This window comes from Protopterus annectens, chromosome 4.part0 (assembly GCF_019279795.1).
Source record: "Protopterus annectens isolate FY-2018-M chromosome 4.part0, PAN1.0, whole genome shotgun sequence".
Lineage (NCBI taxonomy): Eukaryota > Metazoa > Chordata > Ceratodontiformes > Protopteridae > Protopterus > Protopterus annectens.
In genome coordinates, this window is record NC_056733.1 from 1,591,983,598 (window position 1) to 1,592,001,524 (window position 17,927).

The following is a 17,927-nucleotide window of genomic DNA, read 5'->3' on the forward strand; positions in this document are numbered from 1 at the left end:
GGAGAAAAATGAATGTAGCACCTATTGTAGTTTCTCTAGAGGTTGCATTTCCTCATGTTATGTTGCCAGTATTTCACTACATATGTATTAATAAGTAACTGTGCCTGTAAATGACTCTGCTAAGCAAACTTGGCTGCTTCATTTGTGCTTTTGTATTGATTTCATTGTTTTTTCGCACTAGATTTTCTGCTATTTAAGTACTTCATTGTGCTTTAGGTCTTCCTGCATTCCCTGTAAGGAGTAGTTTTTAAAATAGTGTTTTGTCAGTCATTCTGAAAAATGTATTTTTTTTATAGTTGCTGATTCTGATAATTGCTATTGTCATTTTTAACTGTTCTAACGTAATGCAGCTTGTATGTAAGAAAAGTACTTCACTTTGTCTTGAAAAACATGCACTGAGTAATGTGAAAACTAGGTCATGATGAAGCTTTACCTGGCACATTTGGTCCATTATTGAGAAAAAAAAACAGTTTTAATTATACATTTGTGTGTGTGTGTAGCTATCGAGCACAGTAGTGGTGGAATTCTGGGGAAGATGACTTTGCCAGTTGGAATGCACCGCCATGCTTTCTGTTATGACGATGCAATTGATGACCCAACACCTATGACACCACCTGATTCTGACATGGGCAGGAAAGTGTTGTGGAAGCAGCCAGTCATCCCTGAACGCAAGTACCAAGTATTGTCAAAGGCAAGTTACCTTTATAACTATACAATGTTTATTTTCTGATTTTCTGGTGGGTAAAGTGAACTTTTAAGCACTAAGCAGGATACTGAGCATGGCATACAACTGTGGACCTGAAGTAGTCAGTTTGCTGTATGTGGTTGCTTTTCTGGTTTGTGAATAGATGCTCCTGTTTTTCCACTGTAGGTGTTATCAATGAGGATGCTTTTTGTTTATGCTGCTGATTCCATTGTAGTTTTGTGTAGGTGGTGCAAGTGTCTGTTTCAGAAGAAATTAAATATAGTAGATTCGGGAACGTGTGCTTACAAATAAATTGACAACCCACAAGAGAGCCTAAAAATCCAGCTTTTTTAAATAAACTTATTAAAAGCAACAATCTGGCACCCTGGCAGTATACCTCCAAAGGATCTCTCAAAACCTAACCCAGATAGCAAGATTAGTACAAACAGCACACTATGAATTTCTGTGTAAGGAAGTTCTTTTTTCTGAGATACAATGTATGTAGGTGGTATGCTTTCCTTAAGGCTCGTGTCATAAAGTGTTACTGAAGAATGTGAAAATGTGTAAATTGAGCACTAAGGGGGGAAAGTTTGCTAAAGAATGGCAAACTTTAACGAGGAGCAAAACAGATGCAAGCATTCAAGTCATGAGAGGTCTTACCAGTGTGTTCTGAACAAAGTCTTCAATGGATGTTCTTCATCTCACATTGCTGCAGTCCTTACACTTGGGTAGTCCGCTGTCCTCGGTCGGCCCGAATATCAAAGTATAAGGCTGACGTCGGTCAAGGCGCATTTGACTGACATCAGGACGTCAGGGTACAAATGCGCATGACCCACGTCATATCCTCAGTCTTTTTTGCCGCATGGTCCGATGCAGAAGCAGTATTGCAAGTGCCGGTTGGCGTTCTGAAATTTTTTGTTTTCGGAGTTTCAGACCGAGTCAAAGTTGGCTAAGTACCCCGTTGGGAAATATTTTAGTTTTTTCTTGCCCCAGTGGTTTACCGGATGTCAGAAAAAGTGAATAATTGTATTTCTTGTGGGAAACAGATACTGCATAGAGACTATCATACTTTGTGTATTCCTTGTTTAGGGCCTGAGCACGACGTTGTTGGGTGGCGCTGTTGTGCTAGATATAATAAACGCACTATAAAGAGGTTAGATTGTGCCAGGTTAGTCTTTGGGAAGCGGTGCAATTATAAAATGCCGCCGGATGCTCCGGCCCGCTTCTTCAAGAAGCGCAAGGACAAAGCAGTGAAGCCTAGGTTAGAAGAACCGTCCAGCGGACGCCGGTTCTTTAGAGGTGTCGGTGGAGCCGGTGGTTCCACCGGAGGTTTCTTTGGGATCCCAGGGAGAGACCTTGTTATTGCAGGATGTGGCCTCTCAGGAGGCAGGCCAGGTGATGGGGCTTCTCAGGTTACTATACTCCTCCCTGCCTAGGGTGGTTAGGCCCTCTCCTTCTGTTTCCAAGGCTTCTCCTAGAGGCAGGCCAGGTTTAGCTTCAGTTGGTGTCACCCTGGTTCTTCTGGAACTGTGCCCAAGAAGCATATGCTTAAAATGGCAGAAGATTTGATTACTCTGATTAGGGTTCTTTGCCCTCCTGATAAGAGACCTAGGGTGGAGCCTGGGCTAGGGAGTTTTGAGCAGGCTTCGATGTTTCGAGTCTTCGGCTGAAGACTTGCAGGAGTACTCTCCTTATTCGATTCTGATGTGGATGATTCTACTCCTTCTGCTTCTCCTCCTGAGGATTTTTCTTTTTCAGAAACGCTTCATTCCATGAGGGAGCATTTTAAGTGGGAAGGTCAGGACTTCTCTGATTCCAGGAAAAGGCTTAGGGAATTCTTATTTTTACCCCAGCATAGGCCTTTGGCTATACCTCCTGTTTTGGATGTAGTGGAAGATGTTTTACAGAGGCTTCTCTTAATCCTGATTCTTTTGCCTCCTGCTCCTGTTAAACCGGATAGGTATTACAGGGTGCCTGAAGTTCATAAGTATCTTTTAAGAGTCCTAGGGCAGACCCAGAAACTGTTAGCCAGGGGCCTAAAGGTGTTAAGGCTTCTGTTGTCAAGAATCCGGTTCCTGCAGATAAAGAAGCCAGGGCCTTGGATCGATGGGGAAAGAAAGTTTATACTTCTTCCACTCTAGCTATGAGGGCTTTGAATTGCCAGTTTCACATGTTAAAATACCAAAACTATCTCCTTTCACAGCTGAAGTCTAAGGTTGATGCTCTGGCGGAAGGGATTGATTGTAAAGAGTTACAAGATTTAGTACATGTTTCGGAACAGGTGGGTAAGCATTCTTTGCAATGTGGTTTTGATGCTGTACAGGCCTCGTCTAGGGTGGCTGCCACTGGGTCAGTTCTTCGCAGGCACGCATGGCTGAGGGATCAGAATTTATCTGACCATGTTAAAACAAGGATTTTAGATGCTCCTTTACAATCTGATGTGTTGTTTGGTTCTCCTGTTGAGGCAGTTTTAAAGAAGATGGAAGACAAGGCTAAGTCTATGCAGACTGTTAAAGATTTTTTGCAGGTTCAGCCTCCAAAGTTTAGTAGAAATTGGCCTGCTAAAGGGTGGACGTATCCTTCTTATGATTCCCAGTCTAGGGGTAGATCTAGACGTGGTAGGGGCAGAGCTCAGGGCTCTTTCAGGCCTAGAACAGGGAGTTCTCCTGCACAGTCTTCAGGTGAGGGCAGGGGTCAGTCCTTTCGTAAACAGACCCAATGACCTACCTTTTCAGCTGCCAGAGCCTTTTCGTCTGGCAGCACCTTTGGGAGGAAGGTTGGCACTTTTCAAAGAAAATTGGAGTTTAATTACCCAAGACAGATGGGTATTGGATATCATACACCAAGGTTACAGGTTTTATTTCCATACCTTGCCTCCTTTCAGAGGCATGCCAGACGTTCCTCCTCAACAAAGAATAGAGGCTCACAAGCAAATTTCTCTGTTACTTCAACTAGGGGCCATACAGCCGGTCCCTATGCCAGAAGTGGGCCTAGGATTTTATTCTCGCCTGTTCCTAGTACCAAAGAAGGGGAACACGTGGAGACCAATTTTGGATTTATCTATCCTCAACACTTATCTGGACATTCCCAAGTTCAAAATGTTGACGTTACAACAGCTCTTACCTCTGCTGGGCAAAGATCATCGGATGGTGACTTTGGATCTCAAGGAGGCCTACCTTCATGTTCCTATCAGACTAAGTTGCAGGAAGTATCTGCGTTTTCGAGCTGGGACTTCACTATCAGTTCTCTGCATTGCCCTTTGGCTTATCTACTGCGCCCAGAGTGTTCACGAAAGTTCTGGCTCCAGTGATAGCTTTCTTCAGGCTAAAAGGAATACAAATCTATCCTTATTTGGACGACTGCCTGATTCTGGCTCAAGGAAGGGAAGAGCTTCTTCATCATTTGGAATATGTGATAGCAGTGCTAAGATGCCTGGGGTATTCTGTGAATGAAATAGTCCAGTCTAGTACCCTCTCAGGACATGTGCTTTCTGGGTGTAAGACTGAATACAGCATCCCAGATGGCTTTTTAACCCCGGACAAACAAAAGAGTCTTTCCCTTTACTTCCATCAACTATCTCATCAGTCCGGTCTGACTGCAAGGACAGTCCTTCAAGCCTTAGGGTTCATGGCATCTTGTATTCTGGTGCTTCCCAATGCCAAACTGCATATGAGGAAGCTGCAATGGTATCTCAAAAATGTATGGACACAGCACTGCCAGGATCTGGACACTGTCATTCAAATAATACCTTGCATTCAAAAGGAATTTTTGTGGTGGGCTCAGGAATGTCACCTAAACAAGGGACTCTCTGTGACCCGCCAGAGGCGAGTCAGATTTTAACGACAGATGCCTCAGACAAAGCTTGGGGAGCTCATCTAAATGGAAAGTGGATACAAGACAAGTGGCCTGCCAGACTACAACATCTACATATCAACCTGAAGGAGATGTTAGCAGTCCAGTTTGCATTAGTAGCTTTCAAGGATTTACTTCTTCCAGGGCAGGTGTTGATTCTAACAGACAACACAACTGTCATGTGGTACATCAACAAGCAAGGGGAACACATTCTTATCCTCTATGCAGGCAAGCAATGATTTTGTGGGAGACTGCTCTCAGTTTACAGCTCAATCTTCAGGCAAGGTTTCTGCCAGGAGCACAGAACTCCTTAGCAGATGTGTTGAGCAGGCTAATTATGGATCCCCACAAGTGGAAATTGGATCCTCATGTATTTCAGAAATTGACAGTGTCATGGGGAACTCCAGACATAGATCTGTTCGCTTCTCCACTAAACCATCAGCTGCCAAAGTTTTGCACAAAAAGGTTTCATCCCACAGCTTGGAAAGTGGATGCTCTTTCTTTCAATTGGAGCGATCTTCATGTATATGCCTTTCCACCTCTGCCTCTCCTCCCAAAGGTACTTCTAAAGGTCAGACAGGACAAGCCAAGGATGATTTTAATAGCTCCAGATTGGCCTCGACAGCACTGGTACCCATTACTGAGAAGTCTGGTACGGAAGCCTCCATGGCCTTTGCCTTGATTCCACACCTGTTGTCACAGGAGGACAGCCATTTGCTCAATGTCAAACTTCACTCTCTTCACCTAACAGCCTGGCATATTCTGTTTTGAACCATAGAGGGTCTCAACTTCCACAACAAGTTTTGAATGTGATTTTGGAAGCTAGAAGGCCTAGTACAAGGAAAGTGTACGCAGATAAATGGAAGAGATTTTTATTTTGGAGTGCAGCAAAGGATTTTGATGTTTCTGAGCCTAATTTAAGTGTGGCTCTTCAATATCTTACTGAGTTACTGGACAAAGGTTTGTCCTTCTCTTCTATTAAGGTTCATGCTGCAGCAATTTCAGCTCACTATGAATGTGACCCTCCATTGTTTTCTCATACTTTGTTCAAGCAATTTCTTAGAGGGGCAAAGAATATAAGACCCCCACGTAGAGCTCCTACTCCTGCTTGGGATCTCAATTTTGTGTTGGAGAAACTCACTCTACAACCTTTTGAGCCTGCAGCTACTTCTGAGTTGAAATTTTTATCATGGAAGACTGCCTTTTTGTTGGCCATTACCTCTGCAAGAAGGGTTTCTGAATTACAGGCCCTTATGGCGGTTGAGCCTTTCTTGATTTTCCATAAGGATAGGGTATCATTTCGTACTAATCCTTCCTTTATGCCTAAGGTGGTTTCTAGTGTGGCTTTAAACCAAACTATTCATTTGCCTACTTTTTATGCAAATCCCCAAAATAAAGGGAAAAGATTTTGCACACTTTAGATGTACACAGGCAGTTGCGATATTATTTGGACAGAACTAAAGGGTTCAGGCAGTCTCAGCAGTTGTTTGTTTCTTTTGCTTTGAGTTCTCAGGGCAAGCCTGTGTCAAAACAAACTATTTCTAAGTGGATTGGGTTTTGCATTGCTTTCTGTTATTCCCATCATGGCAAGGAGATTCCAGCTGGGATTAGGCCTCATTCCACTAGGGCTACTGCCACTTCGACAGCCTTTTTGAGGGGAGTGGCAACCAAGGATATTTTGGAGGCAGCTACTTGGAGTTCAGTGCATACTTTCTCTAGGCATTATCACCTGCCACTTTACTCTAAATCCAGGGCTGGTTTTGCCACTGCTGTTTTGCAGGGCATTTTGGCAGCTCCTGCTTCCTTGTAGTTTGGCCATCCTCCCTTTCCTCTGCTTTGGGATTCTACCCAAGTGTAAGGACTGCAGCAATGTGAGATGAAGAACATAGTACAGTTTTGTACCTACCATAAATGTAGATGTTCGAAGATCCACATTGCTGCAGTACAATTTACTCTTCCTCCTTCCCCTCTGTAGTTAGAGGTGGTTGTGTGGGTTGGGTTGTACATATTGTGTATATTGTATATATTGTACATATAATTAGTGCAAGGGTGGTTGGTTGTTTGTTTGCTGTCTTTTGGTTTTGACCTTTATTTTTAGGGTCTTCTGACATCTGGGGCAAGAAAAGACTGAGGATATGACGTCGGTCATGCGCATTTGTACCCTGACGTCCTGATGTCAGTCAAATGCGCCTTGACCGACGTCAGCCTTATACTTTGATATTCGGGCCGACCGAGGACAGCGGACTACCCAAGTGTAAGGACTGCAGCAATGTGGATCTTCGAACATCTACATTTATGGTAGGTACAAAACTGTACTTTTTGTTTTGCATTTCTAAAGCTGCTAGCAGTTTTCTCCAATTTTCAAATGGTTTTAGTTGAAGACTGAGAGTACAGGTGTAAGATCTTCATTAGAAAGGTCTGAGCTGTGAATTCTGAGTGATATTTACAATTAACATTACAATATTTGAATTTTAAAGGTAACCGAGGAGCAGTTAAATGAACATAAATTAAGTTAGAAAGTGTAGGTAGTGAAAAGTAGTTGCCTTCACCAACAGCTGTAGTACTTCATTGCATTGAATATAACTACGTACAGTTTAACTCATTATATCCGAGTGACCCCTCCAGGTGCATCTGTAGTTAACTCCCACTGATGCCTCTAGGCGTCAAATATTGCTTCTTCATATTTGCATTAATATTTCAAAAACCATGCTATTTACAAGGTTTTATGTCATTTTCTTTTTGGAGTTTACACAATGACAAACTCAGCTGCATTAATATTTGACCTCTGCCTAGTGCAGGTAAAGAGAAATTAATGTTTTTATGATATTAACAAGCTCCTTAGCCTCATATGTTGCTGACAGTATGTGTTTTGAGTGGTTGCTGAGATATTGCAAGTTGTTTACAAAATATTAAAAACGCAATACTTACTGTGTTTACTGTGACTTATAAAATTACATTTAATGTCTAGAACCTAAAGAATATTACCACTGTAAAAATAGTGTGTGCTGAAGGGTTTGCCACTTATACTTCTTTCATAACCCCTATGGTTCCAGAGATATGAAAATTTGTTTGAAATGTGAAGACATAAGATTCTGTCAAAAGCCTTAGGCTTCACCCATTGGAAGTTGAAGTGCAAACTTATTTTATTTATTTTTATTTATCATTTGTTAACTGGGAAAGTCCGATTTGGAACGAAACCAATTTTCAGCGGTGGCCCAGGGAGAAAGGATTCAGATGCATGTCTTTTTAATGTGGTAGGAAACCGGAGCACCTGGAGACGCAGGGAGGACATACAGACTCCACACAGAAGGCATCCCAGCTGAGAATCAAACCGGAAAACCTCTTGCTGTGAGGTAACAACGCTACCGCTGCACCACTGCGCCGTCCAAACTTCCTGAGCTCCATTGGTGTGAGTTAAAGGTAGCCATTGCACGTTTTCTTAAGGTTAAAAGTTAATGTTTTCTGAGAGCATGGAAGTTGGTTTTCCCATCTGGAAGAGGACAAGGTCAGATAGCATCTGTGTAAGTGAGAACAAGGCTCTAACATATGCTTTCCGTATGATTAAACCTAAGTTTAGAAAAGGTAAAGTCTTGCGGGTGTAGCTGTCTGCTTTGGTGATTGGCTTTATAAGGATCTGCAAATTCTCTTTTTGGAAGGTGTATATTATTTTGTGTGTTTGCTGTGAGTTCAAAAGGATTGAGGGTTAAACATGTATTTCATTTTTTGGGGTAGTGTTTCTATTGAAGCAAAAAATTGGGAAAATGTTACCTGTATATATATATATATATATATATATATATATATATATATGAATGAAAAAACGGTTGTGTATGATGTGAAAATAATTTTTATCTGAGTGACTTTGCCAGTATTAACATGGAATGTAAGTTTCCTTGCATGTATAGACAAAAAAACAGTATGGATTTTTGTTGAAGTGCAGGACAAAAATAATGTTGTAGGAGATGCATTTATATAGAAATGAGCTTGTAAGTTTGTCAAAGAATTTCAGGGTGGGCATTCAGCAGAGTATCAAAGACAAAGGAAACAGAGTAATACTGATAGCAAGACAAACTTCAGTAGTGATAAAAAAGGGAAAAAGATTGCTCTTAGATTTGTGGTAGTAAGGTGTATTTGAAGGAGAGGAGGAATAAACCGACATCTATTTATACTCCACCTAAAACTGTTGTTGCTCTGCTTGTGAGAATTTTGGGGGCGTATTAAGCTATCCGCAGGGAGTATTATTTATTGGTAGGAACTGAAAGCTGATTTGCAATAGTGAGGATGTATCGGGGGAGGGGGACCTAGAAGGAGAAATGTAACAAAAGACAGTTGATTTCTGAACTGTTCGAAAATACTTGATGCAGAATGTTAATTTACAGAAATGCAGACAGAATTTACATATTCCCCAAGATACAGTAATTGGGCTAGAGCTAGAAATTACATTTCACAAGAACGTGTGTATTTTAATTTTAGAGTTCCATCCAATAACTTTTTTGGATCATGTACCTAACAAAAACAAAGATAAAGATGCAAGGTAATGATGTAAAAATTAGACACTAGCACTTTTGAACTTTGCTACGGAATTGGGTAGTGGATATAACTGGAGCATTATTAGGGAAAATAGATGGAAAGAGTACTTTGATGGGCTGATGAATGAAGAGAATGAGAGGGAGAGAAGGTTGGATGATGTGCGGATAGTGAATCATGAAGTACAGTGGATTAGCAAGGAGGAAGTAAGGATAGCTATGAAGGGGATGAAGAATAGAAAGGCTTTTGGTCCAGATGGACATACCTGTGGAAGCATGGAGGTGTTTAGGTAAAATGGCAGTGGCGTTTTTAACTAGAATGTTTAATGAAATCTTGGAAAGTGAGAGGATGCCTGAGGAATGGAGCAAGTGTTTTGGTACCGATTTTTTAAGAATAAGGGTGATGTGCAGAGTTCTAGTAATTACAGAGGGATTAAACTGATCAGTCACAGCATGAAGTTATGGGAAAGAGTAGTGGAAGCTAGGTTAAGAAGTGAGGTGATGATTAGTGATCAGCAGTATGGTTTCATGCCAGGAAAGAGCACTACAGATGCGTTGTTTGCTTTGAGAGTGTTGATGGAGAAGTACAGAGAAGGTCAGAAGGAGTTGCATTGTGTCTTTGTGGACTTGGAGAAAGCATATGACGGTGCTTAGAGAGGAGTTGTGGTATTGTATGAGTAAGTCAGGAGTGTCAGAGAAGTATGTATGAGTGGTACAGGATATGTACGAGGGTAGTGTGACAGCGGTGAGGTCTGCGGTGGGAATGACGGATCCATTTAAGGTGGAGGTGGGATTACATCAAGGATAGCTTCTGAGCCCTTTCTTATTTGCAATGGTGATGGACAGGTTGACAGACGAGATCAGACAGGAGTCCTCGTGGACTATGATGTTTGCAGATGACATTGTGATCTGTAGTCAAGAGTAGGGAACAGGTGGAGGAGACCCTGGAGAGGTGGAGATATGCATTAGAGAGAAGAGGAATGAAGGTCAGCAGGACTTAGAATATGTGTATGTGAATGAGAGGGAGGATAGAGGAATAGTGAGGATGCAGGGGGTAGAGGTGGCAAAGGTGGATGAGTTTAAATACTTGGGATCAACAGTTCAGAGTAATGGTGAGTTTGGAAGAGAGGTGAAGAAGAGAGTACAGGCAGGATGGAGTAGGTGGAGAAGAGTGTCAGGAGTGATTTGTGACAGGCGAGTACCAGTAAGAGGAAAGGGAAGGTCTACAAGAGGGCAGTGAGACCAGCTATGTTATATGGGTTGGAGACGGTGGCATTGACAAAAAGGCAGGAGTCAGAGCTGGACGTGGCAGAGTTAAAGATGCTAAGATTTGCACTGGGTGTGACAAGGATGGACAGGATTAGGAATAAGTATATTAGAGGATCAGCCCAGTTTGGAAGGTTTGGAGACCAAGCCAGAGAAGCAAGATTACAATGGTTTGGACATGTGCTGAGGAGGGATGCAGAGTGTATTGGGAAAAAGATGCTAAGGATGAAGCTGCCAGGTAACAGGAAAAGAGGAAGGCCTAAGATGTGGTTTATGGATATGGTGAGAGAGGACATGCAGGTGACTGGTATGACAGAGCAAGATGCAGAGGACAGGAAGAAATGGAAGCAGATGATCACCTAACGGGAGCAGCCGAAAGAAAATGATTAGGGAAGATAAACATTACTTCAGAAGGGTAGGTAATAAGTAGGATCAAATGAAAATGGAGTTAAAAACCTGTTAAAATGAGTAGGAGAGAAATAAGAATCTTTAGGAACAGGAGGTGTTGACTACAGTTAAAATATTGCAGAAGAAGAATCTCCCAGAATAAAGGTAGGAGCAACTGCAAAGTGCTAGAGAGAGAGAGAATAAAAGATTATTTCGATAATATGCATATGTTTTAAAAGGGATGCTGTTAAGCAACCATTGTTATAACCCCTCAAGTAAAAACTTTTAGTATAGTGACTTGGGCTACAGAAAGTAGAGAGAGTTGTAGCCAAACTGGGTTCTTGTGAAAGGAAAATAACCAGAGATTCCACAGAAATATTAGAGATATATATAGAGAAGTTTAATAAAAATTTGCTTAAAGCAAAAGAATGAGGAAACTAAGAAATGAGGTTTAACAATTAATAGCCACAACAGATAGAACGAGATGAGATTAAAAAATGTGGTGTCAAATCAGTAGTCAAGGAATTCTCCAGGAACAGATAATATTCCTGTAGACGTTTGGAAGTTAGAAGGGAAGAAACTGATGAAGGTCTGCAAGGCTTTGTTTAGGAACTTTAAACAAAAAAAGGTGGGGGAGGGGGGGCTGGCCATCTTGGAAGAAAGCTCTTATTGCTGTTTCCCATAGAGGATAAAGACCCTTCAAACCCGGCTTCATATAGTCTTTTCAGACTTAAACCATGATCGATAGGTCAGGGAAGCCCGGGGTGGTAGTTCTACTACTATGTAACATTATGAAGTGGTTGACATTCTGTTAGCTAGTGTAGATAAAGGTGATGCCAAGTTGATAGATGTAGACAGATTCACTCAGTGAACATTTTTTGTAGTCCCTTTAGATTTGTATACTCATCAGGTATATTTTTAACCAGGGGAAACGTTGTGGAAGGTAAATTCCTTTGGCTCTTGTTAATTATTTGGGATGGGTAAAGGGAAAAGATTAAATGTGCTAAGATTGTCCCCCATAGAAAAAATTGGTTTAGAGTTACCTGACTTGAAAGGGTACTAGAGCTACGCAGTTGAGGCTCAAATTGTAGAATATATAAATTCAAGCAGAAGGTTATTAAAGTAGAAAGGCATGATGGTAAGAGGGGGTTCAGTAAGTAATGAGAGAGTAGGTCCTTAAGCAGAATAATATCTGTACAGAATATTATAAAGTAGCAGAAAATATTCTAAGAACACAGGAATGGATAAAGGAAACTTTACGAGTTGGACTGCATGTAAGGGTATGGATCATGAGCAAGAGTGGGCTGGAATTTATCTTCCATGTTAGGGATTGGTAATAGAGTGTAAGCACAGAGAAGGAGACAGGGTAGTGCTGAGTGAAAGGCCAGCTCTGGAAGAGTTTAGTTGAATCTATAACAGAAGTTGCTATTAAAGAGATAATTAGTAGGAAGTATAAAGTATTATGTGTTTTAAGAATCAATCTTTTGGAGATTATAAAACTGCCTTTTCATTTTCTTTTTCCAGAGGAATAATGGAAAGAAATTTTGTAATGCTGCCAAGTGTATGACAAAGTCCAGTAGGTTTAGGATTTTTGCATGGAAGTGTCTGCATAGGTATTTGTATGCCTGAAATGGACCTGCAGAGGATTTTTCATCTGGTAGATGATGGACACTGAAGGTGTGATGAGGAAGAGAGTAGTTGGAAATTGTTTGTTTTTTTTTTGTTTTTTTTTTGAGACTGTAACAAGTTAGAAGATTTAAGTATTCTCTACAGAATACTTTGATCAAATGTTGGTGGAACAAATGGTCATAACTAAGAAGCTGGGTATAAGATCTGAATTGTCTGGCTGTTGCAAAACCTATGCCATTGTCTGCTTAAAACATTTATACAAATTGGAAATAGTCTGTAATTGATGCATGTTTAAAGGAAAGCAGAAATTTAGCAATTTAAAGTTGAAGTGAATAATTGTTAAGATACTTATAATGCGTGAAAATGAAAGATGTTAACTGTGGCTTTTCTGTCTATGTGTAGCTATGTTTTAAAAATATGACGATTTAATAAAGATGCTTAAAAGTTTTGTAGACCTGCACACATTTGATGTTGAGCAAAGGTTTCTTTTAAGCGTTGTCTTGTGTTACATAATCATGGGCAGTGGTGGCATATGTCAGACTTGCATCCTGTGTTGCATGCTAGTGGAGTTATTGGGAAAGGCACAGATGGCCATTAATACGATTGGTAATTTGATATCGCAGTTATTTCCAGGAGAGTGGAAGCTTTTTGTTAGCATATGGATTATGGGTTTGTGTATTCTCTTCACCTGACCAGAAGACTCTGGAGGATGGGGCACCTCCACTCTCAAAAATTTCCATACATTTTTTTATATTAATAACAAGAAAAAAGTAGCTGTTCTGTAGTCTGGTCTCCCGTCAAAAAACAAGTTATAAATTAAGACAATGCACAGGAGAACTATATGGCAGGGCAATATGCTCTGCATAAAATACAAGGTCTAAAGTATTAAGCAGTCTCGTTAACATTCAATATCCACTGAGCTGAGTTCACAAATACTCCTTATAGAGATGCAGTATAATCCAAGGAAAAAATGATGAAAAACAGTTCCTAGTAACAGGCAGTATTTACTTCGCCAAAAAATGTTCCAGGAACGATATAAAAAGCCAAATCCTTTTAATAATTCATGCACATGGCAAGCGCTTTCACCCAAAGGGCTTCCTCAGGCCAAAAAACAGTCATTTTAAAATAACCAGTATATATACACTGACGAATGATGACATCACATCCTCCCAGTCATTTAACTGACAACATCTAAAAGTAGCAAAGGATTTGGCTTTTTATATCGTTCCTGGATCATTTTTTAGCGAAGTGAATACTGCCTGTTACTAGGAACTGTTTTTCATCATTTTTTCCTTGGATTATACTGTATCTCTATACTGAGTATTTGTGAACTCAGCACAGTGGATATTGAATGTTAACGAGACTGCTTAATACTTTAGACCTTGTATTTTATGCGGAGCATATTGCCCTGCCATATAGTTCTCCTGTGCATTTGCCTTAATTTTTTTATATTACCTCACTGGTGAAATATGGTCCCCCCTGTCAGATTCTACAATGGGGAACTCTGAGCAACCAAAACACATGGCTTATTAGAATCAAGACAGTTGTTTCTGTAGTGTTTTTAGGACCAGGTAAGCACTGGGTCCATTTAAGTACTGACTGGTTTGGTGCAGTAACTGTTTCCTAGAGGCAGGCAACTTGGAGGTCATATCGGTGCATTGTGTTCCTTTTTATCTGAGTGGCTATGCTGTCTTGAGGAAGCCAGTTGGACTTTGCAGCATGTTATTCATTGGTGCACATACTTGGTAACATCACTATACATGTGATGCCAGTAAGCTACTTTTAGCGTCTCGTAAGGCCTTCTCTCCTTGCATGGGCTCCTGTTGGTTCATAATGTGCATGTTGTGGTGTAGTCACCCAGTGCCCCAAGGATATTACCCACTGTAAGTTATGAGATGTCGGCAGTTAGCATCTTTAAACAGAAATGTGTATTTTTGGTTATACGTGACCTTAAGGTCATGGTTGTTCTGTAGATCACTTTCATCAAGTTTGTTTGCATTGGGATCCTGAATTAAACGATAAAACTCTTTTGCAGTTTCATCTTCCTAATGGCATTTTTACCATGTCAAATTCAAGTCTTGTTACCTTTTTCCAGTGCAAGTAAACCTTGATATTGCACTAAATCTGTAGATAGGATTAGTTTAGCATGCATAATTCTTTACTTTAGGGTTGAGCATTCAATTTATCACACAGTCTGGCAGATTTGCGGAAGATAATATCTAGCATAATTAGTCTGTAAGATATTACAGTATCCTGCTAAGTGAACTGCAGTGGTCTTTGAGCAACTACTTGGATATCTAGCTATTAATTCAGCATACTGGTTTAGTTTTGTGCCCAAACTGATACTTGTTCGGAGAGCATGATTCATCTTCAAGCCACAGTGCCTGTTTCCATCTTGGACAACCCCATTTATTCTGTCAGAATAAATAGGTAGGAATGTAATCCATATAGTGTCGTTTATCTTTGTCTTTAGGTGGTAAACAGTTTGGCTGAGCACTCATGTTTCCTCTTTCCAAACCTCTTGTAGGTTCAAGTTAAGGTGAGTGAAAACAGCTGGCATGTACCAAAGTAGAATTTGTTACACTATTAAAGCTAGAGTAATGTGATTTAATGTGTGTATAAGTGTTGCAAAGCGTTACTAAGACAGGAAAGAAAAAAAAAACCCTTACAGTAGTTTTTCATCAGAAAGGGGTAATACACTGTCTGCAAGTCCAAAAAAGTTATTTTACATTCCGAAGATTCTAGGTTGGGACTCTTTAAGGGTCTTTGGCCTCTAATGACCACTGGAGAAGCAGCTCTGAATTCCCTATTCACTATCTGGGCAATCCAGATAACTGGATTAATTCATGTAAATCCACTGTGTTCTCTCCATAGGCAGCAAAAGTCCAAAGGGCAAAACTTGGCTGGTTCCCTTCTTGACGCATCTTTTTAATTGTGGAGTGCTCACTGTTGTCTCTGTGGATGACCAGTGATGTTGAATCAGGAAGGTAAAATGTCACAATTTCAGTTCCTTTAGCAGAGTCTGTATAGTAATCATTTGTCATGTATGCAAGACTGGCTGTTTCTCAGAGTTCAACTACAGTTGTTAATTGAGCAGCTCAAATGAATTTGCTTGAACTACTCAAAATGTTGAAGGAATGACTGGCAACATATACATTTGGACACAAACTTGAGTCAAACAGAAGGAAACCTTGACATGTTTTTGTTGTCTGCTGTGGATGGACAGCAGCTGTAGTTGCTAACACAAATCTTTTTAAGGCTACATTTTTAAGTCAGAGGAGCCCAAGCTTGTTTCTCCGAAGTTTATCACTCTGACAGTTTTTTGGGGAGGAGAATACATCTGATTTGTAAACATAATTTCCTCCAGCACCTTCTTAGTTTACCTTTTTTTGACCCCTTTGAGACTGACTTTCTCTAGGGCATCAGTGTCCAGTGCATAACCGCCGCATCATACACCAATGCACTGTAAAAACACATACACAAATGCATGGATCTCTCCATACCCAATAGAACCAAGATGCTCTCCTCCAAAAAAAAAAAAGCCAATATGGTGGTCCCCTGCCATAAACCCTACAACAGGAGGAGGAAAGTGATGTGGAATAAGGTGAAGTCCCAAGACTGGAAAAACTTCCTCATCAGCCTCAACAAAAGGTTGAGATCCCTCATCAAATCCTCTAAAGCTAGCTGTGAAAACAGAATTGTAGCTGGTAGTAAAGGCAGCCACAAGGCCTTCAATAGTTGTATAAAGAATCTCCACGGCAACACCCAGATTTGCTCTGAGCTACTGCACAATGGTACCTCTTATACTGAGCCAACAAATATTGCCACTATACTGGCCGACAGATTTAGTGCCAACTTTACCCCTTTCTCCCCCACCAAAGGACCAGTCACAATACCAGTAGATTGCCAGGCACCCAGTGTTACTGCTGCACAGGTTAAAACAGCACTGACCAAGGCCAAGAATATGGCTTCTATGGGACCTGACAATATCCCTGGCTGTGTTCTCCATGAACTACAGAGTGAACTGGCACCTCACCTGTTTGCCCTGTTCAGTCACAGCTTCACCTCAGGCTTTGTCCCTGCCAAATGGTGCACTGCTACAGTCATCCCTGTCCACAAAGGAGGAGCGACTACAGACCCTGGGAACTATCACCCCATTAGCCTAACGAGTCTGATGTGCAAAGCTATGGAACGCATCATCATGGACCTAATAAACAAGGATATAGGTAATATCCAAACTCTGGATCTCACACAGTTTGGTTTTGTGAAGGGTAGATCATGCCTGCTCAACCTGGTCGATTTCTTTGAGTCAGTCACCAGAGCTGTGGATGAAGGCAAGGTGGTTCATACAGCCTATCTTGATCTGGCCAAGGCCTTTGATACCATTCCCCACTCAGGAATCATATAAAAACTCACTAAGCTAGGCATCAACCCCTATATCACTAGGTGACATGTCACGAGTGGAGTCCCACAGGGTTCAGTCCTGGGTCCTCTCCTGTTTGGTATCTACTTCTCTGAAGTCCAGGCCAACATGAAGGGACTCTGGCTGACAATGTTTGCAGATGATTGCAAATTGGGAGCTGCTATTAACTCCCAAGTAATGTTGACATCCTACAGAAAGGCCTCGCTGAGACCAGCGACTGGTGTCGGAACCATGGCCTTAAGCTCAATGCCAAAAAAATGTGTCATCATCTCCTTTGGGGAAAAACCTGGTTCCCATGAGTTACCACATCAATGGAAGTCCACTGAACACAGAAGGAGTTATAAGAGATCTGGGAACACAGGTTGACAGCAACCTCTCTTTTGACTACCACATTGCCAACGTGGTCAGAAAGTCCTTCTATTGGCACATCTCATTACTAAGGGTTTTGCATCTAGGAAGAAAGGAGACATTGCCTCCCTCTATTCTTCCCTCATTAGGCCACTCATCGAGCACAATGCCCTATTTGGCATGTACCTCACACCTGCAGCAACTGGAGAGGCCACAAAAATACCTCACAAAGAGGATCCTAGGTCTTAAACACTTGTTCTATATGGACAGACTCAAAAAACTCCAACTATTCTCGGTCTCCTATCGCCTACTTAGAGGCAATCTCTGTTTGACTTGCAAATCCATGTCTGACCCAGCTCTGTTAGAAGTGCTACATCTAAGGAAATCCCAATTCCTCCACACCACATGCTCCAGAGACCTTAACCTCATTACCACAATCAGCAGAACAAGCTGGAGGGACAGGTTCATAACACAGAGACTGTCCATGCTATGGAATAGACTTCCCATAACATGTCAAACAGAGCACCTCACTGGCCCTCTTCAAGAGACATCTTGATGAGTGGATGGGAAATAGAAAATTCACCCCGGGGATCACTCCAGTGGCTCTACTCGACAGAGGCACTGAGAACTAAGGTTGGGGGGCACAATGCCAGGATAATCCTATGGGCTAGATTTGTAAAGGCTATAGGGCCATTAGCCTAGTACACACCTATGAACCTATTGAGTGGTGCCATTTGGTCTGCATTCCTTTTATAAGCTGAAAACGGCCTGTACAGATTGTCAAGAGGCTTTTGTTCTCCAGCTAGAAACA

The 17,927-nt window shown here is 41.3% G+C and overlaps 1 protein-coding gene across 1 annotated transcript in view; it reads left to right on the plus strand.

Annotated features, from left to right (window-relative positions):
• Positions 1 to 500: 500 nt before the first annotated feature.
• The window catches only part of KIAA1191 (KIAA1191 ortholog), a gene marked incomplete at its 5' end in the record, with an annotated part of 386,879 nt that continues 369,452 nt past the window's right edge, over positions 501 to 17,927 (plus strand). Inside the window, 1 exon segment of the mRNA XM_044069368.1 lies at positions 501 to 691. Within this exon segment, the coding sequence (XP_043925303.1) occupies positions 501 to 691 (191 nt within the window).